At 44.9% G+C, this 26375-nt stretch overlaps 1 protein-coding gene across 1 annotated transcript in view; it reads left to right on the top strand.

Moving 5' to 3' along the window:
* The window catches only part of LOC311232952 (RNA-binding protein Musashi homolog 2-like), a gene marked incomplete at its 3' end in the record, with an annotated part of 999121 nt that overhangs the window by 626756 nt on the left and 345990 nt on the right, over positions 1-26375 (top strand). The window contains 1 exon segment of the mRNA XM_084319791.1: positions 3412-3460. Coding sequence (XP_084175917.1) covers positions 3412-3460 — 49 coding nt within the window.

Below are 26375 nucleotides of genomic sequence, written 5' to 3'. Positions count from 1 at the left end.
TAGAATGTTGTCATTTGTCTGCCTATTTATGAATCGTTTTCAAATAAACGCTAAATTATCGATAGTATATGTGTACGTGTACACGCTAGTGCCGCGCGCTGAAAATCGATTCTCTCAGTTCCTGATCGCTCTTAGAGTCAAACAGCCATATCACAAAAAAAAGAAAAAGCTTATATCTCCGTGAAAACGGGTCTGATTATCCTAAGACTGGTAACATAGATTCCTTACCTGAGATCAGATGGTATCCAAATGGATTATTCCAATTCCTGATTGCCATTCGGAAAAATCAATCCTTTTATTGATCCCATGCGTATACTGTAAAAACACATAATCCCCGCTGCTCTGAGGGTCCAGCATGAAGCTGATCGACCCAGGTTACATGAGTGAGAAGTAAAATGTGGAGTCCGGGTTTTTTTTTCTCATTCATTTTCATTGAGTCCAATCCAAAAGGGTGAATTACCATCTGGGAGACGATAGGGGGCACTTTTTTCACATATGAGCGCCTGGGGTGGCTGATTTTCCAACGGTAGACTCGGTTGATGAAATATGAATTCAGATCGCTAATTAAAAAAAAAATAGAGAAAAAACGAATATTCTCGTTATGGGCATTCAACCCGCGGGGGGTAAACCCGAGAAAACTCGGGTTGGGCATCCAAAGTGTTAATAGAGTGTCCGCCATCTTGTGTATATTTAATATTTGGTTAATTAATCATTTTGTATTTGTCAAGCTCATCATTTAAATACAGTCAGGGTTGTGTAGCCCCTTAGCTACAGTGGTTGAGGCCTTATCGTTAGCCAAAACCCTTCTTTGTTAGCCGAAGCTAGCCTCCTCGAGGCATAGCAGGGGGGGAGGGGAGGTCCCTCCCACCACCCTCTAGTCCAGGGGTGGCCAACCCGCGGCTCGCGAGCCGCATGCGGCTCTTTGCCCGTCAATGTGCGGCTCTTCCATCCATAAAAAAAAAAAAAAAAAAAAAAAAAAATTACGTTTTTTTTTTTTTTTACTTTTTTTTTTTTATGTCACTCATTCCATAAGGACGTAGAATAAACATTTACAATTTTTTTTAAATGGTCCATTTGCATGTTCTTGGTATCTGAATCTAGGGACATATATGGATCAGTGTCAGAAATAGTGTGTCTGTTACTAGGCTTGAGTAAATTGTAATGAACCAAAGGAGAATATCAATTCTATTTAAAAAAAAATTATCTTTGACTGTAAATAACACCATGCTAAAATTGACCAGACCTGAAAAATCTAAGCAAATGAATAAAGGGAAGATGATTAAACAGAAGGTTTTGTAGATACAGTACTGAATTCTGCCATCTTTTTTATAATGTAAATTTCTCCACCATTTTTCATCATATTGCAACACCGTTTTTTGCAAGACGTTCACAGAAAGGTAGAGAAACTAACTGCGTTCTGTTTTATGGCAATAACGTTCAGGTTTGTGGGAGATAATCCCAAAAAATAAGAGAAATTAAAAAGTAAATCCAGAAGTCAGATGATTGACAGGGGCTGGTGTGAGCTGGGTAGGGTAGTTTTTCGAAATTTGAAAGCCCTGAGTCTCTTCCTTCAAAAGACTACACTCACTTTTGGCTGTGCCACTTCCTCCTGTCAATATGCGCCGGTTTCCGACTCAATGCCCTGAGATTTCTATAATCTTATATTTCACTAATAACAGTTAAAATAATTGGTAAACAAACATAATGCTGAAAATATACACTTTTACTGTATATCTCGGGCTTAAGAGGTTAACCCTGTGAGGCCCAAATTAAAAAGAAATTAGCAACTTCAGAAGCCAGAGGGTGGGACATATAAACACATTTACTATCAAATAGCATTGTGAGGCTGAACAACAGGACCAATTGACTATACATGTGCTTAAAGGGGAACTATCTTATAAATGGCTTTTTTCAGTGTTTACCATTGTTTCTTAGCTATGTGGACTTATATTAATAGGATATATGTCTCTAATTCTCATATTGGCGAATTCTTCCAATTCTCCTCTCACAATATTCACCCTCACTGAACTGAGTCATCTGAAAATGTGCATATCTGTGATGTCAGAGATTTCTCAGCTGCATAATAATGTGGCAGTTGATGTGGCAGTTGGCACCAGGCCACACAGTGGTTGGAGCCCAGCCTCAAAACGGCTTAAGATCTTGAGGTAGAAAAATGCGGTTTTTAGTACTTGATTAGAAATACAAAACAATGCATTTAAAAAAAAAAAAACCTAGGTGTTCCATAGACTCACAGGAATTGTGTAAAAGTGCCCAAATAGTGAAAGAAATAGTAAAATAGTTCCCCTTTAAAAAATTTTAAATAAACATTATTTTTTTAAATGGCTAAAAGTGATTTTGTAATTTTGCAACCGTGGGTCTCACAGGGTACTTTTAACCCTGTGAGGCCCAAATAAAAAAGACATTAGCAACTTCAGAGGCCAGAGGGTGAGACCTATAAACACATGAAGGGTGCCGTGACTGAAAAAAAAGGTTGAGAAACGCTGGTATATGGTGTGGCTCTTTGTGGTACCACAGTCATTTTTTTGTGGCTCTTAGTCTCTGACTGGTTGGCCACCCCTGCTCTAGTCCCTCTCTCCACGTCTGCTCGTATCACGCTGTGTCCTGTTCTAACTTACACCCGGAAGGAGACTCACATTTATAATATTCATCATCATAGCAACGACAGGCCCGGCCTCTCTTCTGTCGCTATGTGACGCGCTGTCATGACAACTGCTGTTCACCTTTCAACACACACTAGACGTCTGTTCTATGGATGTCACCCACTTTTCTATCTCTCCATTCTGCCTGCTCGCAGTCCTTATCAGTTGTTATGTGCTGAAACCACCTCGGCATGCACTGGGCTCTATCTTAGTCTGCTGCTAAACACATTGACTCTCTCTCTGACCGCCTCCACCACCACATCTACCTCTCTGACCTGGCACCTTTAGATGCTGTCATCTTCCCCAATATATACATTATATACATTGAAAAAACCTCGACATCCTTCAATGTGACAAAACAAAACATGAACTTGAAACTTGAACTTGAGCTGTCATTAGTTGGAGATCCAGTGTAATTATACAATATGGTTGTACTCTGTTAGGTTACATATTACATAGGTTACATAGGTTATTATTGCATGTGTATTGCATAGCAATATATTCATAATACCCTCAGTAACATTAGTCTTTATATTCAAAAAAATATATTGATTTAGCCTGATAGAACGCTCATTACATCCATACGGGACTTGAGACATGACTTGGATTTATGACCAAAATAATCGAGATTTGACTTGGACTTGCAAAAAATTACTTGATGATGAAGATGAACATGACCATTGTTGATTATCACGCCTAATTCTGAGTAACAACAACACTTTTCTTGGTCTCTTCTCTTCTTCTCCTCTAGGTAGACGATGCCATGCTTATGTTTGATAAAACAACCAACAGACATAGAGGTGAGTTTATCCTCTCTAGCGTTACCATCTTTTTGCTCTGCCTGCTTTTCACATTATTGGTCACCGAGGATATGGGTATACTGTATGTGTACATCACTCTCCCCATGAAATAACCGGAGGCTTTTCATAGAGGGAGACCATTCAACTCGTTTTCATTTCCTGGAATGTGTCATGTTGGGGTTCACAAGTAGCAGGCGTCGGTGGGGCTTTACCGCTCCATCACCTTAGGAGGTGCGAGTTCCATTTATCCCCAGTAGGAGGTGTGGAGGTTTTAGACACAATGTCGCTTGTTTGTTCAAACAAGGTTGATGTTGGGCTTTTCCCTGACTAGATAATGGCTGTTCTGAACATTCGGACTCTGAATTGACATTTACTTTTCTGACAAATGTATTTGGGTGTTTGGCGTCCACTGTGTAAGAGCCCTCAGGAGGCCAGAACTACGCCACTGTAATGCATCTCCCATCCTCATATGCAGTATCTTTGAGATAACTCTGAACTGTTCAACATGGTATCAGTTATACCACTCATCCAATAATACGGCGGATTAGCAGAGCAGAACATATCAAAGGAATCAATATGCTGGTTGAGTATTGAGAAAGGTTGAATGTCGGACAGAATGTGTGTTTGTGTGTGTGTGTGTGTGTGTGTGTGTGTGTGTGTGTGTGTGTGTGTGTGTTTGCAGTCATATGCATGTGACGTGTGTATGCTGTGCACACGCATGTGCATACATCCAATAACAGATTAGCAGAAAAAACATGTTAAAGGAATCGATAAACTGGTGCAGCATTTAGAAAGGTGGATGGTACACAGTGTGTGTGTGTGTGTGTGTGTGTGTGTGTGTGTGTGTGTGTGTGTGTGTGTGTGTGTGTGTGTGTGTGTGTGTGTGTGTGTGTGTGTGTGTGTGTGTGTGTGTGTGTGTGTGTGTGTGTGTGTGTGTGTGTGTGTGTGTGTGTGTGTGTTGTGCATGTGTGCATGTGCATCTGCTATGGCACTGGTGTGTGTTTGCAGAGAAGTGCACAGAGGCTGTAGAGAGATTGCTGGATGCTGTGCAGTCAGATAACAGTGTCAGATAAGACCTAGAGAGAAGCTTCTACCTTATCTCTCTCTCGCTCTCTCTATCTCTCTCTCGCTCTCTTTCTCTATCTCTCTGTCTATACATTTTTCTCTCTCACTCTCGCTCTCTCTCGCTCTCTATATATATTTTTTCTCTCTCGCTCTCTCTCTCTCTCTCTCTCTACCTCTCTCTCTCTCTCTCTCTCTTTCTCTTTCTCTTTCTCTCTCTCTCTATATATATATATTTTTTTATCTCTCTCTCTCTTCTCTTTCTCTCTCTTCCTCTGTCTCTTCTCTCTCGTTCTCTGTCTCTTTGTCTCCCTCTCTCACCCCCCCTCTATTCTCTTCTCTCTCTATCCCCCTCTCTCCTTTATCACCTATTAATCTTGGATTAGGGACAAGGCTTCTCTGACACAGAGGACTTTCCAAAGACACAGATGTCTCCCTGCAGTCAAACCGAGCTTTCAGAACCATGCGGGTTGCCCCGGTTTAAAAAAAATATATATATACTGTATATATTTTTTTAAAGGGGGTTCCTAGCACCTGGCTTAAAAGGTATATTTTCAAATTGTCATCTACTCCCTATGACACCAGAGCTGCTCACCATATCTCGCTAGATGTTCCCTGTGTTAACACTTCCCTCCCCCTTCCAATTTGCTGCTCCCAGTAGTTGGAACAAGATGCAAAATACTTAGCAAATGGACAAATTGAACCGCCTCACTACTTTTAAGAACTCTTATCACAGAGTTGTTTTACACACCAGCAACTGTCACCCAGCCTTTTAACTGTAAGTTGTCTGTTCTGCTTCATGTTTTACATACTGTACCTTATTTGGTAGTTTGCTTGATGTGTGTTTTAATTATTTCCTTTACCTCTGTGATGTATGTGTATCGTCTGTCTCAATTAATCTTTTCCCTGTTACCCTTGGAGAGACCCTTTTGTCCTCTTGCCAGGCAGTCATTGTAAATAACAATTTGTTCTTAATTGACCTGCCTGATTAAATAAAGGTTAAATAAATAAATGAATAAAAGTATGTTCAAAATGTTGGACCCCTAGCCATGTCTCCTACTTATGAATGATGTTGCTGCAGGGTATAGTACTTTATATGAGAGTAGGCTGTTGTGTTGTGTATCCTGTAGTGTATTCTATCATGTAACTGTGTCTTTCATGTTTGTATATGTGTATTCGCTCTGGTGGCAAACCATGTTTCCCCTCGGGGATTAAGAAATAAACCATATCATACCATACCATAGCCTGAAGAGATGAAAGAGCAGAGACTGGGCTTTTTTAAACAGAATATGTGTTCTGCTTCCAGTCTAGCTTACCGTCCAGGTGAACGCCAAGGTATCTATAGGACTGGACTATTTCAACCGCCTGCCCCCTAATGATGACAGGAGAGACATTCACCTTCTTCCTACTGAAGTTTATGACCAACTCCTTGGTTTTTTCGATGTTTAATTCCAAGAAGTTGGCATCGCCTGGACAAATGAGTCAATCTCCTTTTTATAGGCTTGGTCATCGCCTTTGGGATGAGTAACAAGTTTTTCTACAACTCAAGTTCAGACCTATGTTACTCTATTTCATTACCATTAAAGGTGAGTTTTCCTCAGAAACTTCAGAATGTCATCTTTCAAAAGAGACCAGGCTCATGCATGTGGTATAAAGTATATATAAAGTATAAAGTATAGTATTTTGGTTTGCAAAAAAAGTATGCAGTCCTCAAAAATGAAAACTAAGGGCGCGTTCACACCTACCCTGTTTGGTCCACTTTAAGTGGACCATGGTCCCTTTAGAATGATCAATAGTCAGTTTCGTTTGTACAGGTGTGAACACAAACCAAACTATGGTCCTCTTGGAAAGTTGGCACTCAGTCCGTTTCAATCGAACTATAGTACCTAATCCAGGAAGCAAAGTAGCCTACAGTGCATTGCAGTGTGGCTATGAAGTCAGACTCGCGCCGCTCGCGTAATGAGTCTCTCCTCTCTAGACTCGCGCCGCGAGCGGACAGTCTCTCTCTCTCTCTCTCTCTCTCCTCTCTAGACTAGCACCGCACGTGGACAGTCTCTCTCTCTCTCTACTCTCTACTCTCTAGTCGACTTGCGCCGCGCTCGTAATGACAGTATCTCTCTTATTACGCTGTCGGCAACTGTTTACGTTTGTGAGTGCTATAGTCCAATAGATGAACGACTTGGCGACTGTATGTCCTTTGTTTACAAATGAGATCTGCACCAAAAAGGGTAGTGTGAACGCAGACCAAAATCAAACAATGTAACATTTTCACATTTGGTCCACCAGAAAGTCCGGACTATCCGCGGACTTTCAGGTGTGAACACGCCCTAAAATGGCCAATTTTGGGGGCGCCTGTTAAGAGGTTACTGTCTTCTTGGCCAGGTCTCTCTTGTAAAAGAGGTTTCTAACTTCAATGAGACAAACCTGGTTAAATAAACTACAAATAAATAAATAGTCCTTTCTCAACACAATCCATCCTGTTACTAATACATACTGGACACCCTCCTTAATCAGCCACAGAACTACAGTTAACGGGGCCACTGTAAAAAGCACTTAATCATACTCAAAAACAAACACCTTTGCTTTAGGTGCACTCACTGCACTGTGGAGTAGGCTGTGGAGTAGACGTGTTTGTTTTCCGGGGCCTGTACAGGCTGGAGCATGGCTTCGTTGCCTTTGCATTAGTTCTGGAGTTGTGGGTATCTGGTATGAAGACCAGCATGGATTGTGCTGAGTAAGAACTACACCAATCTACAACATCGGAAATGACGGCCAAATTCCAAAATTGTGAATGAAACAGCACTGTGACAGATGTGTGATACACTGTACCTAATGTGTGAACTTGACTCACCGCGTGGCCCGCCCTGTGTGAACCGGTCGCCGTAGCGATGTGTCTCCGACATCCTAAGTCTGCCCAGGACTACCAATGATTCCACAGGGTGGATTGTTCTGCTTAAATAACACAGTACATTAACTTGAGTAAAGACCGTAACTCACAGGAGTCCCCAGTGTCCATCTATACCCAGGTGTAATGGTTATGTAACATGACATAACAGTCCTCTCAGCTGTAGAGGACACATTAAGGGACTTGACGTCCCTGAGTGAGCTATAGTCTAGCCTGCTAGGCTGTTGCAGGTTAACACTCCTTCTCATAAGGGTGTGTGTGCTTTGTAGATGTGCTCCCCAAAATGTAATTTCCCCTAACCCCATCCAGGGGTATGCAGATGATGTAGTAATAGCCTCCAGGCAGGAGGATGTCATTAACACCATGCTCTCCAAAACCGACTCCTTTTTGGAGTGGTCTGGATTAGAGGTCAAATATTCTAAATGTGCAGTTTTTTTTTTCCAAAGGCGGAGCGGGGGAAACCGCTGGTATCAGGCAAAATCAGACACCATTCCCATGTTTACAATTAATAACAAGCCACTAAGAGTCTATTCACGCCATGAGACATATACTTATCTGTGTCATCAATTTTATGTAGCAGCTGAATGGAAACAGCAAGTCGATGAAATTATCTCTGATTATTCCACCAGTTTAGATTTAATGAATGCATCGCCCCTGCCACTCATCATGAAATTAGAAGCAGTCAGACAGATAGCACTTGTTAAGGTTCAGCACTTGTTCCCCAATTTACATATTCCTCGCAACTTTCTTTGTGAAATGAATAATAAGACCGTACGCACGGTGAGACCATGGACTGAACTAAACACTCATACCACACAGGATATCTTATTTCACACCAAGCAGGAGGGTGGGCTGGGTGTTCCCAACTCTGAATGGACTTACATTGCCACACGGCTCAGCCATATTCTTAACATGCTGAACAGTGACGACCAGCACGTCAGAGAGCAGGCCAGGGGCTCTCTGTTCCTGGACCTGCAGAGGCGCAAGGTCCCCCTGGCACAGGGGTTGGACCCAAGCTTCCTGGGCTACAGGAGGAAACCCAGCGGGAAGCTGGACAGCCGCTCCCCAGGATTCGGTGTGTTGTCTGACTGGCCGGACTTGAATGACCTATGCGGCTGGTCCAACCTGGCCCTGGAGTGGGTGGGGCCAAATTCAGAGACTGTGAATGTCTCTGAAGAGATCATCTCTGACCCTCACGTATCTGTGAGGGCAACCATCAACATCTGTGGAACAGAGCATGAACTCCCACCTACCAATGCCCGTGGTCATCTCATGTCGGCGCAGCAGCAACGTCAACGTCAGCACTGGACTGAGCTGCAATTACAAGGGAAGCTTGCCTGTCCCTGCTGCTGATCACTACGTCTCACATGCAGTGTTTAAGAGTGTAACTCTCCAGTATTATCATCTTCACTCTAAAAGCTAGACTGCAGGTTTCACCAACTAAGTTGAATCTTTCCATCTGGCTTCCTGACAGTCATAGCCCTCACTGTATACACCATGACCATGTGCAGATCACTGAAACCATGTCGCACATCCTAAATGGTTGCCATGCTTACAAAGGGCTTTACATTTGTAGGCACGACAGAATTGTGTACTTGATATCGAAATAAATCGGATCTACCTTTGGGTCCTCTACATCACTGTACAAGCACTGTACTGTTACGCCCAGCATGTTTGGCCTGTGCGATAATGATTCAGAGGTGTTCCGTAACATCTCAGCCAACACCCCTGACGTTGTGGTGGCTAATGAGAGTAGTAGAGAGGTGTTTATTCTAGAGATTGGCTGTACCTTCGACCACAGCCTAGAGGAAGCCTTTTTAAACCAAGTTGCTGAAATATCAGCAACTCAAGCTGAACATCTCACAACTAGGCTACAAGTGTCAACTTTGGCTACACATTTTCATTTTTGGCAGCCTGGTTCATGTTCACAAGCTGGTGGTTAGGGGCCTTCAGATGGCCCACATCTCCAAGAGAAAGGCTAAACAGTTAGCAAGGTATTGTTCTATATCTGCTATTATTTGTAGCCGCTTTATTTGGAGACGGCGTTGCTTTTTGTAACCATAGAGTAGATATAGTTTTACGGTAATGCTATTGTATCTGTTAACTCACATTTGAAACCTCCTCTGTGTTAATATTGTATGTGTACGATGGTTGCTGCTCAGTCACAAACGTAACTGAATGACTCCCAATGAGCTGATTGCACTGTTAGTGTTTATGTCCTTAACACTTTCAGCGCCATAAGCTGTCCCCATCTCTGCCACTAGAAGGCCAGCTTAAAATGGTAATTTCCACTGTGTTTCACGATGTTTGCAGAGCTGTGTGTGTGTTCTGTATTATAGCTGTGGAGACAATGGAGTGGCTCAGTTTAGAATCAGTTTTGAAAAAGTGACCACCTCCGGTTTCGCCAATTGCCATTTTGGATAAACATACCGATACATACCATAGTGTAAAACACAAATCGTCTGTGGTATTGTTATGAACTTTGGACCTGTACTACATAAGACTATGTACTCAGGGTGTTTTCCAGCTTATACCAATTTCTTTGGATATACTATTTCTGGATATTGCAACTACTACAAAAAAACTTGAGTAACAAGTTTTTCTACAACTCAAGTTCAGACCTATGTTACTCTATTTCATTAGTACTAAAAGTGATTCTTCTTTATTGTGTAAGAATCTTCAGAATGTTATCTTTCAAAAGAGACCAGGCTTATGCATGTGCTATAAGTATAAAGTATAAAGATGCGCTTTTCAAAATAAGTATGCCGTCCTCAAGTTCAAGTTTAAAAATTGCCACTTTACTGGGCGCCAGTTAAGTGGATATGTGAATAGAATAGAAGTACTTAACCCAGCAATGAACTAGAACAGGCATGGTTTAGACGTGTGTAGGTCAGACAGAAGACGGTATGAAGCTGATCCATTACCTCAATGGTGCACATAACCAATGTGGGGGTAGAACAGTCACTGCAATCTTGGCCATCACCCCGAGACATCTACCACCTTGGTCAACACTACGAGACAACCACTCAGAGAGATGGGGAGATGGGGACAGGGGTTAGAGAGTTCCCATGTTTGTAGTGGACGGAGTTGGAGCAATAAATACATGTAGTGAGTGTAACTGAGGGGTACAATTCCCTGACTGTATTGTTAGATATGATACTTACTACCACTACCTCTTGTACTTTAGACTCTGGCCACCCAGTACTAGGCATAAATAATTATGGTAAACACTCCCACGTAGATGAAACGATCCAACACAAATGTACCAAGTCGAAAGTCTGCGTTTAATAATAATTAATACATAGCAAAAGGTATGTAGAGCAATCACTTAATTACATTTATGATTTGAAATAGGATGCACTTTTATGGCAAATGAGTATTCGTTGGTATATCAATAGAGAACGTCCAATCTCTGGTGGCGCAGGCGGTAAATATACAACCTGGAATATTTAAGGAATAATAGCAATGATACTTTAATGATTATAGAACTGGATACACTAGGGGGGGGATTCCGGTCGCTTGTAAGACAACTGGAGAAGGGGGGGGGGGGGGGGGTAGAGTCTGGCTGTATCCGTCTGGCCGAGGGTATCCTGGGAGAACCCACGGTTGTGCGGCTCGGTGCCTCAGCGATCCTCGATCCACAGATGAAAGCAGTTGGACTCTCTGTGGGCCGGCTTCCTCCGGTCCACGATGGAGGGACGTGAAGCGACCTCGTCGTGTAGAGCGTCTCCTCACCTGTCGTCCTCTCCCGGGGGGGGGGGGTTCCAACACACGGCAGTGTTGGTCTTTATCCATAGAATAATCACTGTATACAAAGCATAATCCGTGCCTGGGAAGGCGGGCTGTCGTCGGTAGAATAATCCGGTATGCAGGTCCACTCGCTCGTCGGCTCTGGGGCTCCTCGGGTGCAGCCTCACATGGGGTCGGCCACCCTGGATAAGCAGCCAGTTCTACCCGAAACGATGGGGGTACTGACTACGATAGTATTCTCACCGCACGAAGCACTACATATGAATAGACTATTATTAGCTTAATAGACTACGTCCAACTCGACGATATAGTGCCAAATATGACTATTCAAATATTAATATACACGATGTCTCAATACCGATGGTAGGCCGAACTTGGCCTTACTCCCACACGTGGCGTCGCGGGGAGGCTTTACGTCTGTCACTCTATTGGAGGGTAAGAAACTGGAATAAAAAGGAAGTCCTACTTTAGTAGCGCAGTATATATACGCACTATGAACAAATAGTACCATTAGTGGTGCGGTAGCCAGATTCCTACGCGGAACTAGGACTTGTTCGTACATGTTGAGCGGTACGTTTGAACTGGGTCTGGGGGGTATGGCAGCCTGGCACCAAGGTCTCGACCAATAGTAGAATGGAGACTATTATGGGATGTTCAGTAGGCTAGAATGGATATTCAATGCATATTGTACAAGGAATATACAAGGGATATCAGGGAATATTAGAGAATATACAAATACAATTAAATATATATAAATAAATATATATATTCGGTTTAATCTGGCCCTTCACAACAGCCACCCCCTGATTGGTCCCAGACCTAATCAGTTAAGCAGAGACAGATTAATCGCGTTGTCTATTTACACATAAGGGTTTGCTGTAGGGGTCAGTCAACTTCACAAAGTCATAGGGTTATAGGGTCATGGTCATCATCGATTGTGTCTGGGAGTCGGGGCAGTTCTATGAGCCTCGCCACGGGACGGGTGTAAGTGCGACCCTGGACAAGCACTTCAGCTGCTCGGACCTTGCCGTCGGCACCGGTGATCACTTTGCTTACGCGGCCGGCCGGCCACATAGCTCTGGGCAGTGATTGATCAATAATCATGACGACTGTTCCTTCTGTCAAATTGTCTCTCTCCTTTACCCACTTCTGGCGGGTCTGTAGAGACGGTAGGTAGTGCAGTAGGAAACTGCTCCAAAACTTGTCGGCTAATACTTGGCTGTACCTCCACATTCGTCGGCCGTTCGCTTCTTCAGGCCGGTACATTGTCTGGGGTAACGTGGGATCTAGCCGCCCCATCAGGAGTGTGTTGGGGGTAACTGGGTCGATATCCGCCACATCGCTGGAGACGTAGCCGAGGGGCTTAGAGTTCAATACTCCCTCAATCTCCGTGAGGACTGTCATTAGGACTTCTTCCGCCACAGTCTGGGCCCCAAGTACTGCGTACAGGGCTGTCTTTATGGAACGCACTTCCCGTTCCCAAGTACCACCGAAGTGGGGTGCGTTTGGGGGGTTGAATTGGAAGTCAATCTGTGCTGGAGCGAGGTGGGTCTTAAGTTCTGGGCCCATAGCTTGGAAGCTCTCTCTCAGCTCTCTTTCGCCGCCTTTGAAGTTTGTCCCATGATCGGACAATAGTGTAGACGGTCTTCCTTTCCGTGATGTGAATCTACGGAAGGCCATAAGGAATGAGTCTGTGCTCATGGTCGGGAGAAGCTCGATGTGTATCGCTCTGGTGGTCATGCATTTGAATACAATACCCCACCGCTTCTCGGTTCCTCTTCCTTTCTTTATGTGCAGCGGGCCAAAGCAGTCCATACCCGTTGAGTGGAATGGCTTGTCACCGATTCGGAGGCGACATGGAGGAAGGTCAGCCATCCTTGGTATGCTGGGCTGCGCGCGCCACTTGCGGCAGTCTAGACATGTTCGCTGGAAGCGTCGTACCGCCTCTCTTCCTTGTAGGATCCAGTAACGACGTCTGATCTCCGCGAAGACTCTTTCTGCTCCTGCGTGATGTACATCCTCATCGTATTTCTTTATAATCAGCTCTGTGACCTTGTGTCGGCTGTTCAATACGATCGGGTATTTAATGTCATCCGGTAGATTGGGGGCTCTGCGTAGGCGACCACCCACTCTGATGAGGGTATGAGCGTCGCTCTCGGGGGCCAGATGAATTAATCGGCTGTCGGATGGGACGGGCTTTCCTCCCTGTAGACAGGCCAATTCATTGGGGAACGAGTCTCTCTGGGCTCGCTGCAGTAGAAGCAATTCTGCTTCCTCGTAGTTAGCTGCTGACATTTCAGCGGGGGACTTACACTCCGGGTGGTGCCGCAGGAATGTCCTTTGTTGTGCACTCTCTATGGTAGTGCAATCATCTATGTTGGGGTCTGCGGAGATAACAGTGCTCAATCCACAGAACATAGGTTTCTTATTCTCAGCCTCCTCTTGACTGGCTTCCCTCGGGATAGGCGTGGGCCACTCTCCTTCCGGGAGCTTTAGGAATGCTGGGCCGTCACTGTAGACATTGCGACGGGTGAGGTCATCTAGGGGCATTCCCCGGGTGATGACGTCAGCTGGGTTCTGTTTTGTATCAACGTAGCACCACTCTGTTTCTCCGGTTAACTCTTCGGTTAAGTCTTGAATCTCGGTGACTCTGACTCCCACGAAGACTTTGTACTTGCATGAGTCCGATTTGATCCAGGCGAGTACTGTCGTGGAATCTGACCACAGGATTGTTCTAGACACCGGTATGGTGAGCTCACGTTGGATGAGCGTGGCTAGGTGCGCTCCGGCTAGGGCTGCGCAGAGCTCTAGACGTGGGATAGATTGTTGCTTGCGTGGGGCTATTCTCGAGCGGGCGGGGACAAATGCTGTGTAGATCTCTCCCCCCTCTTCTTGGGCCCGCAAGTAGGCTACTGATCCGTATGCGACCTCTGAGGCGTCACTGAAGACGTGTAAGTCCATTTTACATGTCTCTGGCCTCACCGTGGGTGGGAAGTAGCTTCGGCGCATATTAACGCCTGGGAGTGAGTGGAGCTCCATCTCCCACTCTCTCCAGGTGGATGCAAGGTGTGCGGGAATGGGGTCGTCCCAGCCCTGGTCCTTGTCCCACAATGCTCGTACAATCATTTTTGCCCTGGTGGTGTACGGTAGAATACATCCTAGCGGGTCATATTGTCGGGCGAGTGTTGTGTACACACTCCGTCTGGTGGTCGGCGCCGCCGCCGGCCTTCCCTGCTCCGTAGTCAGGGGCTTGTGTCTGTAGTGAAGCGAATCTGTTTTGAATCGCCACACCAATCCCAGGGTCATCTCCTGGGCTTCTCCCGGGATTGTAGCCATCCAGGTCTCGCTGCTGGCTGCCTTGTCCTCGGAGGAGAGGCTGCGCAGTTCTTGCGGATCGCTGCTGGCCCACTGCCTGAGATCAAAGCCGCCTTTGATCAATGAGGCGCGGAGTTTAATCAGGAGAGCCTCGGCTTCTTCCTGGGTTGAAAGGCTTTGTAGACAGTTGTCTACGTAGAAGCTGTTCTTTACGCTGTGTCAAGTTTCAAGTTTCTTTAGTTTCAAGTTTCTTTAATAGTTGTCATACAGAAGTACAGAATACTTTTGTACAAAATGCTTCTTACTGTTGCGCTCCAGAGACTGTGCATGACAAGATAGTATGAAATAAAAACATAGTAAAAATTAGAAGAAAAAAAGAGGTCACAGTGTTCAGTTTAGACATATGTACAATGTTCGTAGACGTAGTTACCATACAATATACAATACTGTGCAGTGTACTAATATACAATACTATATAGTGCAAGGCATAAATGGACGAGGTGCAGTTTAGGTACAATTCACAGTAGGTGTACGAGTTGTAGTGCAAATCCTTTATCAATAAATATAAAGTGTAAGTGTGTTTGTGTGATCTAAAGTGTGGAGAGTGGGTGCTGCAGTGTGTTGTTTGTTTGAGTGAGTGTGTGTGTGCGTGTGGGTGTGTGTGCTGTGTGCATTTGATGGTTGTTGCATAGTGATTATTGTTCGTTTAGCGATTATTGTTCGTTTAGCAGCCTGATGGCCTGGGGATAGAAGCTCCTTCTGAGTCTTTCTGTGCTCGCCATAAGACTCCGGTATCGCTTGCCTGACGGCAGCAGTTCAAAGAGGCAGTTGTTCGGGTGGCTCGAGTCCTTAATAATTCTCTTAGCCTTCCCCTTGCACCGCTTGTTGTAAATGTTCTGGAGGGTGGGAAGCCCCCCTCTAATTGTGCGTTCGGCTGAACGTGTCACTCTTTGTAGTCTGCTACGGTCTTGTGCAGTGCTATTCCCAAACCAGGAGGTGATGTTGCCGGTCAGGATGCTCTCTATTGTACATGAGTAGAAGTTCCTAAGGATCTTCTGACTGACTTGGAACTTCCAAGTCAGTCGGACCTCTTCGTCCGCTGCTGGGTCCTCTGCTACATGTTTCTGTAGTGCAAATGTAGCACAGCAGGGGCTGCACGTCGTTCCGAAGGGGAGGACTTCCCATTGGTAGATGGCTGGGTGCTCATCTCCTGGCTTCTCTCTCCATAGGAACCGTAACAGGGGCTTGTCCTCCTCTACTAATCTCACCTGCAGGAACATTCCTTTAATGTCCCCGCTGATGGCCACCTTTTCCTGGCGGAAGCGGAGTAGAACGCCGAGTAGGGAGGGGCCGAGTGTGGGACCGGGCAGTAACTCTTTATTCAGATTTTGGGATCCGATCTGGTAGCTGCAGTTAAATACTATGCGGTCTTTACCGTTGTGATGGACCTTGTGGTGAGGCACGTACCACGATTCAGTGGTCTGGTCAGCCTCTTTAATGTCCATCTTTGTGACGTGTCCCGCTGTGATGAGCTTCTCAATCTCAGCGCGGTATACACTCTCTTGGGCGGGGTTCTTGGCTAAGCGCCGCTCCGTGTTCAGCAGGTACCGTTCTGTGGCGTCTGTCTTGGCGTGGAAAGTAGGCATTCCTTCTCGCCGCAGGAGTGGCGTGGCGTATCTCAACACGCCGTTGACCGGGACTCTCTTGGTCCCTGTCTCGAGGAGGTGAATGGCGTAAATGTCATCTTTAGAGCGAATGTCTTTCTTTCCGTTCTTAAAGGGCATTTGTTCCAAGGTCCATAGCCGCTCTACGTGTTGCAGGAGTGCGGTTTCTCCCTCTGTGACTCGGGAGTGGAGACATCTAGTGGCTGTACTTCGGTTGAGAGATTTGGCGAGCGGGCCTTGGAGAGTCCATCCCAAACGGGTCTCGACTGCTGCAGGACAGCCTCGGGGTCCGGTATGAACCCGGTCTATCGGGACAATGAGGTCTGCATGGTCGGAGCCTATCAACAGGGTCGGCATAGCATTGTCTATGAGCGGGATCGGTAACTTGCGCAGATGTGCATATTTCTCCATCAGCTTGGCGACGGGGTATGTGTACCGCGACAGTCCTATTTCTTGGCTGGTGAAAGCGTCTGTAATCTGGTACCGTCGCTCAGGCTGGCCGCTTGCTGCGATAGAGAATGAGACATTCTCGCCCTTTATCGTCTTCAAATCTCGTCTTATTGTCCGAATTGTCATTTGGGTTTCGCTTCCCCGCAGCCCTAGCTGGGCCGCAGCGGAGGCGAGCAGAAGGGTCTTCTCTGACCCGTCATCGAGGACGGCGTAAGTGTCCAGGACTTTATTCTGGTAGCTTAGTGTCACACGCACTACTTTTAGGAGTACTCGGGCTCCACTGCTGCTGGCGGGATCGATGTACATGACGCTCGCTTTGCTGCTGGATGGTGCGGGTGAAGGGCGCCGTCTGTTACTGTCGTGAAGTATGTCCAGATGGGCTCCATCGCACTTGGTGCACCTTTTCTTTAAGCGGCATTCGGCTGCCATGTGTGAGCGCGCACAGCGAAAACAGCGCTTGTTGGACTTTATCCATTGACTTGCTTCCTCCGCGTTCAGCTTGGGGAAGGAGTCACATTGCGCTAGCCAGTGTTCTTTCTCACAGTAGGGGCACACTATCTTCCACTTCTCCGTTTTGGAGGGGGTACTGTGGCTCCTGCTGCTCGGTACTGACTCCGATTGGTGCATCACAGTCACCGATCTTCTTCCATCATTTAGTCGTCTGGTTCCTTCTCTGGAGCCAGGGGTGCTCCGTCCGAATGTATCTAGCCGTAGGCTGCTGACTTCTCTCGCCAGGAAGTCTGCTAGATCGAGGAGGTTCGGTTCGGGGCCATTCGGGTCTCGGTGGTCTCTCTGCCGCCTAAAACGCTCCTGTCGAGCGGGCGGCAGCTTCTCCAAGATCCTTTCCACATTTGAGTTGGCGTAAAGTTCATGCCTCCCCTTCTCTCTCTGCGCTCCCAACAACCCTACCAGGGACTGCACTCTGATGGACAGGTCGTCCAGTGCTCGATTGTCTATTGCTGGGGGTAAGCGGTCGATGTGTCGGATCTCCTGGATCACGTAATCCCATATGCGCCCATACCTCTGGTCCAATGCTACCAGCGCTGCTGTGTATGGGGTGGTGGAAGTCGCGTAGGCGAGCGCTATATTATGTGCGCGGGGTACCTTTAAGTGCTTCAGTAGGATGGCGTATTTATGGCGTTCATCCAATACATCCACCAACATGGTCTCCAGACACATGCGGAGTTCTGTATACTGGGCCCGGTTCTCTTGGGTGAAGTCGGGTACCATAGGCGTGCCAATGTATGACGCTGACTGTGGATACATCGGCGAGCGTTGGGGGAGAGGCCTCCTAGGCGAGTCTCCTCCCGCTCCTTGGTATGGGCTGGTACCGGCAGTGTACCATGGCCCGCTTGTCCAGGTGCTGTTCCTCGGTGCGGGTCGTGCGTCGTGCTCACCCGTGTATAGAGTCGGGGGTCTGTAGCGCAGCTCCGCGGGAGTATAGCCTGGGCTGTACCGGACCTCCTGGTCCGGTAGAGTACTGTGCTGTCGTCGGGCGCGGTTCTCCTCCTCTTCCTCTTCGTCTTCAGTTAGGTCATCCAGTGCTTGTAGTCTCTGGTTTAGCCTCTCCACAGGATATGCTGCTCCTTCCCGGTTGCTAGGTCTCGCTTGGACCGGTGGGGGGAGGTGGTCTGTGGGGGTTATAGACCTCGTCTGTTGGTCAAGTTCAGGGTTGTTTACTCGGCTAGGGGATGCCGCCCTGGAGGTGTGTCTAGACGAGTTCCTGGAGCCTCTGGCGGAGGGAGAGGGTGTTGTCCGTCTGATCAGCTGTTCTATTAGTTGCGCTTGCTGTCTGTCGCGCTCTGCGTCCCGTAGAGCACCAGCAGCTGCTCGCTGGCTGTCTGCTCGGTCTCGGGCCACATTCTCTTCCATCTGAATGCGTCTTATTTCTAGACGTATATGCTCTTCTTCGCTCCGCTGCTGGATCTGCAGTCGGTCGCGTTCACCAGCGGCGTTCAGGCTGATGAGGAAGGCCTGCTGTAGGGTCCTCTCTGCCTCGCTGGGAGAAGGCGGTTGCATAGGGGAGCCTTCCCTCGGGGTACTCCTTGCGGAGCCTTGGAGCTCTATCTCCACGGTGCTCTCCCCGTCTTCTTCCGTGCCGAGTTCTCTCTCGGTAGCGTTGTATTCCTCCCGGGACTCATCGGGGACTACTTCTTCAGTACTGGCGGGGTGTGAAGTCATGTCTGGTTCCCACTGGTCCCCACCGTGAGCTTGGTCAGTTACATTAGAACCCGTAGGGGCCTCTATGGTCGGGGTAGTCTGGGCGTTGGGGTTAGACATACTTTTACTTTCTAGTTTTACCGCGTTTACTGTTAGTAGAAGACTAGGTTGTTGACTGACAGCGTAAGCCTCTAAGTACTGAGGGAGCCGTCGTTCGCGCTGCAGGTGTTGGTTAGGAGGATCGTTTCGTGGAGTGTTCATCATAGGCCATTTCAATATTAATAACACTATATTAATATTACACTAATTACCATCCGGCTCGAAGGACCAATTGTAACTGAGGGGTACAATTCCCTGACTGTATTGTTAGATATGATACTTACTACCACTACCTCTTGTACTTTAGACTCTGGCCACCCAGTACTAGGCATAAATAATTATGGTAAACACTCCCACGTAGATGAAACGATCCAACACAAATGTACCAAGTTGAAAGTCTGCGTTTAATAATAATTAATACATAGCAAAAGGTATGTAGAGCAATCACTTAATTACATTTATGATTTGAAATAGGATGCACTTTTATGGCAAATGAGTATTCGTTGGTATATCAATAGAGAACGTCCAATCTCTGGTGGCGCAGGCGGTAAATATACAACCTGGAATATTTAAGGAATAATAGCAATGATACTTTAATGATTATAGAACTGGATACACTAGGGGGGGGATTCCGGTCGCTTGTAAGACAACTGGAGAAGGGGGGGGGGGTAGAGTCTGGCTGTATCCGTCTGGCCGAGGGTATCCTGGGAGAACCCACGGTTGTGCGGCTCGGTGCCGCAGCGATCCTCGATCCACAGATGAAAGCAGTTGGACTCTCTGTGGGCCGGCTTCCTCCGGTCCACGATGGAGGGACGTGAAGCGACCTCGTCGTGTAGAGCGTCTCCTCACCTGTCGTCCTCTCCCGGGGGGGGGTTTCCAACACACGGCAGTGTTGGTCTTTATCCATAGAATAATCACTGTATACAAAGCATAATCCGTGCCTGGGAAGGCGGGCTGTCGTCGGTAGAATAATCCGGTATGCAGGTCCACTCGCTCGTCGGCTCTGGGGCTCCTCGGGTGCAGCCTCACATGGGGTCGGCCACCCTGGATAAGCAGCCAGTTCTACCCGAAACGATGGGGGTACTGACTACGATAGTATTCTCACCGCACGAAGCACTACATATGAATAGACTATTATTAGCTTAATAGACTACGTCCAACTCGACGATATAGTGCCAAATATGACTATTCAAATATTAATATACACGATGTCTCAATACCGATGGTAGGCCGAACTTGGCCTTACTCCCACACGTGGCGTCGCGGGGAGGCTTTACGTCTGTCACTCTATTGGAGGGTAAGAAACTGGACTAAAAAGGAAGTCCTACTTTAGTAGCGCAGTATATATACGCACTATGAACAAATAGTACCATTAGTGGTGCGGTAGCCAGATTCCTACGCGGAACTAGGACTTGTTCGTACATGTTGAGCGGTACGTTTGAACTGGGTCTGGGGGGTATGGCAGCCTGGCACCAAGGTCTCGACCAATAGTAGAATGGAGACTATTATGGGATGTTCAGTAGGCTAGAATGGATATTCAATGCATATTGTACAAGGAATATACAAGGGATATCAGGGAATATTAGAGAATATACAAATACAATTAAATATATATAAATAAATATATATATTCGGTTTAATCTGGCCCTTCACAACAGTGAGCATATAATGCATACATGGTGACAATAGAATCAAAGATTCTAAATCATCAAAAATCAATACAAGATAATTGTGAAATTAAGTAATAGATAGAACCAAGAACTACTGCAAGCGTATGTATACAGGATGAGATACAAGCAAAGTTGCATTTCAAAATGCCACCGTTTTGCTTCTCTGTGAACTTAACTCATTCTGCGCCAGTCACGAGAAAAGTCGGGTTTTAATCGTTATTTCTTTTATTAGCTATATCCATTCATTTTTCATCCATCCAGCCTGATGTTATCATTGGGAATGGGTCTGAGCTCGCAAAAGGGCAAATACCGCCGCCTACGCCTTCAAGCCGGTATTGCACTCCATTAGAAATTATGTAGTTTATTTTCTGGGCCGATCTGAGTTGTGCGGGCGGGGTTTAAATACTCCGTGCGATGCTGCCCCCTTCATATGCAATGCCGGACAACGTGGGACGGACCTCCACGAGCAGTATTTGAATTGGATATTTTTTTTTGCATTACATCAGAGACAAGGTAAGAACTATATATCAAATCTTGCGTTGATCTGATATTTCTTTCTCCCGCGATCGAAGCTGTCTGTGTGGACTGTGTGTGGCTGTTTACCGTTGGCTGTGGTGGGGGGGGGGGGTGAGCGCCCCGCTACAAGCCCCATTTCATGTATGCATGCAGGACCGCCTCAGGGGGTGTGCGAGCAGTGCGGTCGCACAGGGCCTCGCGGGAAGGGGGGCCTCACAAATAAAATACAAATAAAAATAAAAATTATTATTATTATTTTTTTTTATTATTGTTATTTTTTATTATAATTTCTTTTTGCAAGGCCCTTTTTCATCACAGACCAAAAATCTAGTTTTGCTTATATGCTTATATATTTCACATTAGACACGTTTGTAGAATGTGTCTGACTTGTTCCGGGCTCTGCGGCTCTGCAGATATACTATTGGAGCTCTGTGGCTCTGCAGATACACTATTGGAGCTCTGCGGCTTTGCAGCAGATATACTATTGGTTTCAACGAGGGGAGGGGTTACAGGTAAGGTACAGTCGGCCGGCGTGCGTCTGACTATTTCCACGGGAGCGCGTGCAGCATTGGAGGTTATGCCAGCCAAGACGAAGAAGATGGTCATTCGGCAGATGGACTGAAGATGAAAGTTGTTGCATGTTAGAAAGTTCAGTCAGGCTAGCCATGTCGGCTTAGCTAAAGGCAGGGACAGCTAGTTAGCTTTAGCTACGTTATTGAGTGCTAACGTGTGGTTCAGTCGGGCTAGCCACGCCGGCTAGTAGCTTAGCTAAAGGCTAACTAGCGTTAGCTAACGCTAGCTAACTAGCGTTAGCTATGTTATTGAGTGCTAATGTGTGGTTCAGTCGGGCTAGCCATGTCGGCTAGTAGCTTAGCTAAAGGCTAACTAGCGTTAGCTAACGCTAGCTAACTAGCGTTAGCTACGTTAGCGAGTGCTAACGTGTGGTTCAGTCGGGCTAGCCATGTCAGCTAGTAGCTTAGCTAAAGGCTAACTAGCATTAGCTAATGCTAGCTAACTAGCGTTAGCTACTTTATCGAGTGCTAACGTGTGGCAGATAAACTAGGAGTCCAAAGTTCATCCCAACAGGGGGACAATATCATGGATGCTAGTGAACTTTTTCATCTCCACGGTAGGAAAATGCGTCGACGTCGTCTCCTTCCAACTTTGCCATTGATTCTGCGTTAGGGTGAGTTTTTCATGCAATCTATTCAGTTCGCGCCGTGGTCTCTGTCTCTCTGTCTTCTGTTGTGCTGCACCCGCCGTGGTGTGTCTCTGTCTCTCTGTCTCTCTCTCTGTCTCTCTCTCTCTCTCTCTCTCTCTCTCTCTCTCTCTCTCTCTCTCTCTCTCTGTGTTCTGAGGTGTCCTGTGTTCTGAGCTGTGTTCTGAGCTGTGTGCTGAGCTGTGTTCTGTGCTGTGTTCTGCATGTGTTCTGTGTTCTGAGATGTGTTCTGAGCTGTGTTCTGAGCTGTGTTCTGTGCTGTGTTCTGAGATGTGTTCTGTGTTCTGAGCTGTGTTCTAAGCTGTGTTGTGTTCTGAGCTGTGTTCTGAGCTTATATAGTGCTTTTACTAACTATATTATATTTTTCTCTCCTCTGGTCAGGGGCATTGCCGGGTCTGTGCAGCGATAACACTGTATATTGACTGTAGAACGGGAGCTCTCTCTCGCTCTCTCGCTCTCTCTCTCTTGCTATATGTTGACTGTATCATGCCCAGCCTCGGGCAGCGCTATTATTTAAGAATATGTTGACTGTATAAAAAAAAAAAAAAATTAATACAGTTTTTTTTAAATATATCGCATATGAGTAATGGAAATCATTCAGTTCTGTTTTACGGACTCTTATCTTTCTAAAAATATGTGTGGTATTGTAGATTTTTTCGTGTAATAAATTTTTTTCCATTAGTATAATGTGCTAGTGAGTAAATTGTCATATGGTGTGACATGAAGGTTATTCTGTACAAAATTGAAAAGGGGTGTATTTTAATTATGTATGTTTATTTATCAGCATTCCTCATCACTACTCTACACATTTCTAGCTCTTCCTTGTGAAAATTAGTTCATTTTGCATACTTTTTCTTAATCAAAACTCATGGTAAGACGATTGCACTAAATTTGACTATGTATTTCTAATTCATTTTTGCAAACCTTCTTATAAAAACACCAAAATGCTAGAAATATTTGGTGACACTGTTATTTATTTGTCCCATTGATGATTTTAACATTTCTTACCAAAAAGCCTTCATAATTTCATAATTCTGAAAGTCACACCAAATGATATGCCGTCACGCCATATGATGAATCACACCACACAACAACAGTAATGCAAAAACATGTATTTAATAAATTTAACAAACAACCAAAAACATATGAATTATATCATGGGTTCAAATTAAGAAAAACTGTTATAAAATGTTATAAACAGTGTCACAAAATACATCGTATAGCACTTGGGTTCTGAACAACTGAAGAACCTGAAGAAACATATGAATTAATCGTCCAACAGTTACAATCAATTGTAATAATCATTGAAAAAAAAATTATTTTTTTAAGACATACATTAAAGACATACATTAAATGTAGTAGAACATAACAGAATCCTTTTGAAAAACTGTTTTAAAACAGTGTCTCACAAAAGACATTAATAGCACTTGGGTTCTGAACAACTGAAGAACCTGAAGAAACATATGAATTAATCGTCCAACCGTTACAATCAATTGTAATAATCATTGAAATTTATTTTTAATACATTTTTTTATTCAAGACATACATTAAATGTAGTCGAACATAACAGTAGAATCATTTTGAAAAACTGTTTTAAAATTGTGTCTCACAAAAGACATTAATAGCACTTGGGTTCTGAACATCTGAAGAACCTGAAGAAACATCGTCCAACTGTATTAATTCCAAGGTGCTGTCTCATTTGAATATTTTCTTATCAATTCTAATAATCATTGAACATTTATTTCTTTTGTAAGTCAAGGCAATTTAATTGAACAGTGACTGAACAACAAGCCTCAATTATGTATTGCCGGCTCAGTACTGATTGAACAGAAGCCAGTCGTAGTTGGCAAGCCTGGCAAACCGACTGCAATGCTGGGGTTGTGTGATTTTACTCAGTATTTATTTTTGGTGGTAGAAAATGCAGTCGGGCCTCCTTGGCCACACAAAAGCATTCTGCCTCCCAAGCTGCTCCAGACAATTCACCTTCAGCTCATCCTCATCTATTTCCATTATCTGCCCCACATATGGCCTTTCTCCATACTTCACTATTACAAATAGCCCTTTTCATCATCTTCATCATCATCTTCATCAATGAGATCTGACTGAACTTGAATGATGACGGGACCTTTGCTTGATGGGTCAGGTGGCACCTCAGCAGGAGAGCTACTTGACTCGGCACGGGGCACATCCGATGTGTTGTGGTCAAACTCAAGTTGAGTTGGCTGGTAGCAATCTGTTTTCTCAGACCCCATGTCAAATCTTCACCTTTTTCATCCAAGTGTGTGCGCGCGCACGCGTGTTTACACTATGAGATTTCTAGATATACTGGGCTTTTCTACCTGTGTACAGCACATGTTGTAGAACTACAGTAATATATTTTATACGTTTAATGGTTAAATGTACTTTTCTCGTCTTCTTCTCAGGACATCCTCTCTCCTTACAGGATCTCCATTAGCCTCTCCCTGTATTCTCTTGTTCTGTCTGTACTTGCCATTCCTCTATGAAATCTGTGTCAAACTGAAAAACAAGTGAAAGGGAAATATACAACATCTTGTAGATAGACTTGGATTTAGTTTGAGAAATGGAATAGTAGGGAAGTAGGGATACAAGTAGGTATACCTTAGAAAACGTGTTTATAATACAGTGACAAAGTGTTAAAAGGACAAAATATTCATTAAACTTAAGTATTAGTTATAAAATATGTATGAAATAGCATTATATATGTAGGTATTAGTTATAAAATATGTATGAAATAGCATTATATATGTAGTTAAATGCAGTTCATATCATATAGTGTGACACATGAATATGGTGTGACGAGAAAACCCTGTCACACCATATGATGAAGTGTCACACCATATGATGTTTCATGAACTTAGCACACCATTGTGCATTGGGGTTATATGCTAGCATGCTAACAACATGCTCATTGGCACATGGCAATATAGATTTAAGTTTAGTATTGACTAAAAAGTATCTTATTTTTGGCATTTTTGCGTAAAATGCATCACACCAAAAGACAGTGTGAAAGGTCTAAAAGTGGAAGTGCCAAAATATACCTTATATATTGAGAAAACTAAGAGGGGTAACTCACCTTCTAACCTTGTAATGACTTTTCAGAGATGTTGTCCTACTTCCTGAAAAGATGAAGGACCCCTCCACCCCAAATGTTTCCAAACAATTGCCTGTTGAAAAATATGAAAATGGTGTCACACCATATGATGTCCAATTTTGGGACAAAACATTTCTGGAGCATTCAAAATATTATGCCTGGACTTTTAGAAGATCACACTAACAAGTAGACATCTGAGTTGTCAATATGTAGTTAAATAAATAACAAATGCAAACATTTTCTTGTTTTTATTCAAAATCAAACTTTGTAAAATGTCCGTGGGACAGTCACACCATATGAGCTTTTACTCATTTTGCTGACATTTTTTAATAACTGGAACAATATTCGCAAAAATGCTCTGTGCATTCATATAATACTAAATGTTCTGTGCAATATAACAAAATGTTCTCATATATTTTTTCATTATTTACTTATCTTTGACACTAAGGACTCCAAAAAGGCCATGTCACGTCAACCAAAATGATAATCTAGCGTTGATTTCAGGAAGATTCGATAATCAGGTGAAGAATTACAACGTGATAAGTGGATTCCACTAAAACGCTATTATCGCGTCTTCCTGGGATTACTAAGAATCACCAAAACTATACTCATATTCAAAACGGTATAAAACGGAAATGTACGGATGAAAAAACAATCTGTTTTTTGCAGTCTCACCATTGATTAAAGTGATGGCGTTCTAGCCAGAAGGTAGACAGCGCCCCCTGGCGCTGAATGAGTTAATAGTGAACGTGCCTGGCAATGGAAGACAACTCAAATACACCAAAAACAAAAAATGTGTGTGGTAAAAATACATCTGATCTGCAGAGGACATTTGAGGATGTCTGATGCTCAGGGACAGAAGCCAGTGTGATCTCTCTCTCTCTCTCTCTCTCTCTCTCTCTCTCCCTCTCTCTCTCCCTCTCTCTCTCTCTCTCTCTCTCTCTCTCTCTCTCTCTCTCTCTCTCTCTCTCTCTCTCTCTCTCTCTCTCTCCC

Source organism: Notolepis coatsorum (assembly GCF_963971535.1).
Source record: "Notolepis coatsorum genome assembly, chromosome: 8".
Lineage (NCBI taxonomy): Eukaryota > Metazoa > Chordata > Actinopteri > Aulopiformes > Paralepididae > Notolepis > Notolepis coatsorum.
This window is presented reverse-complemented; position numbering and strand designations above follow the sequence as displayed.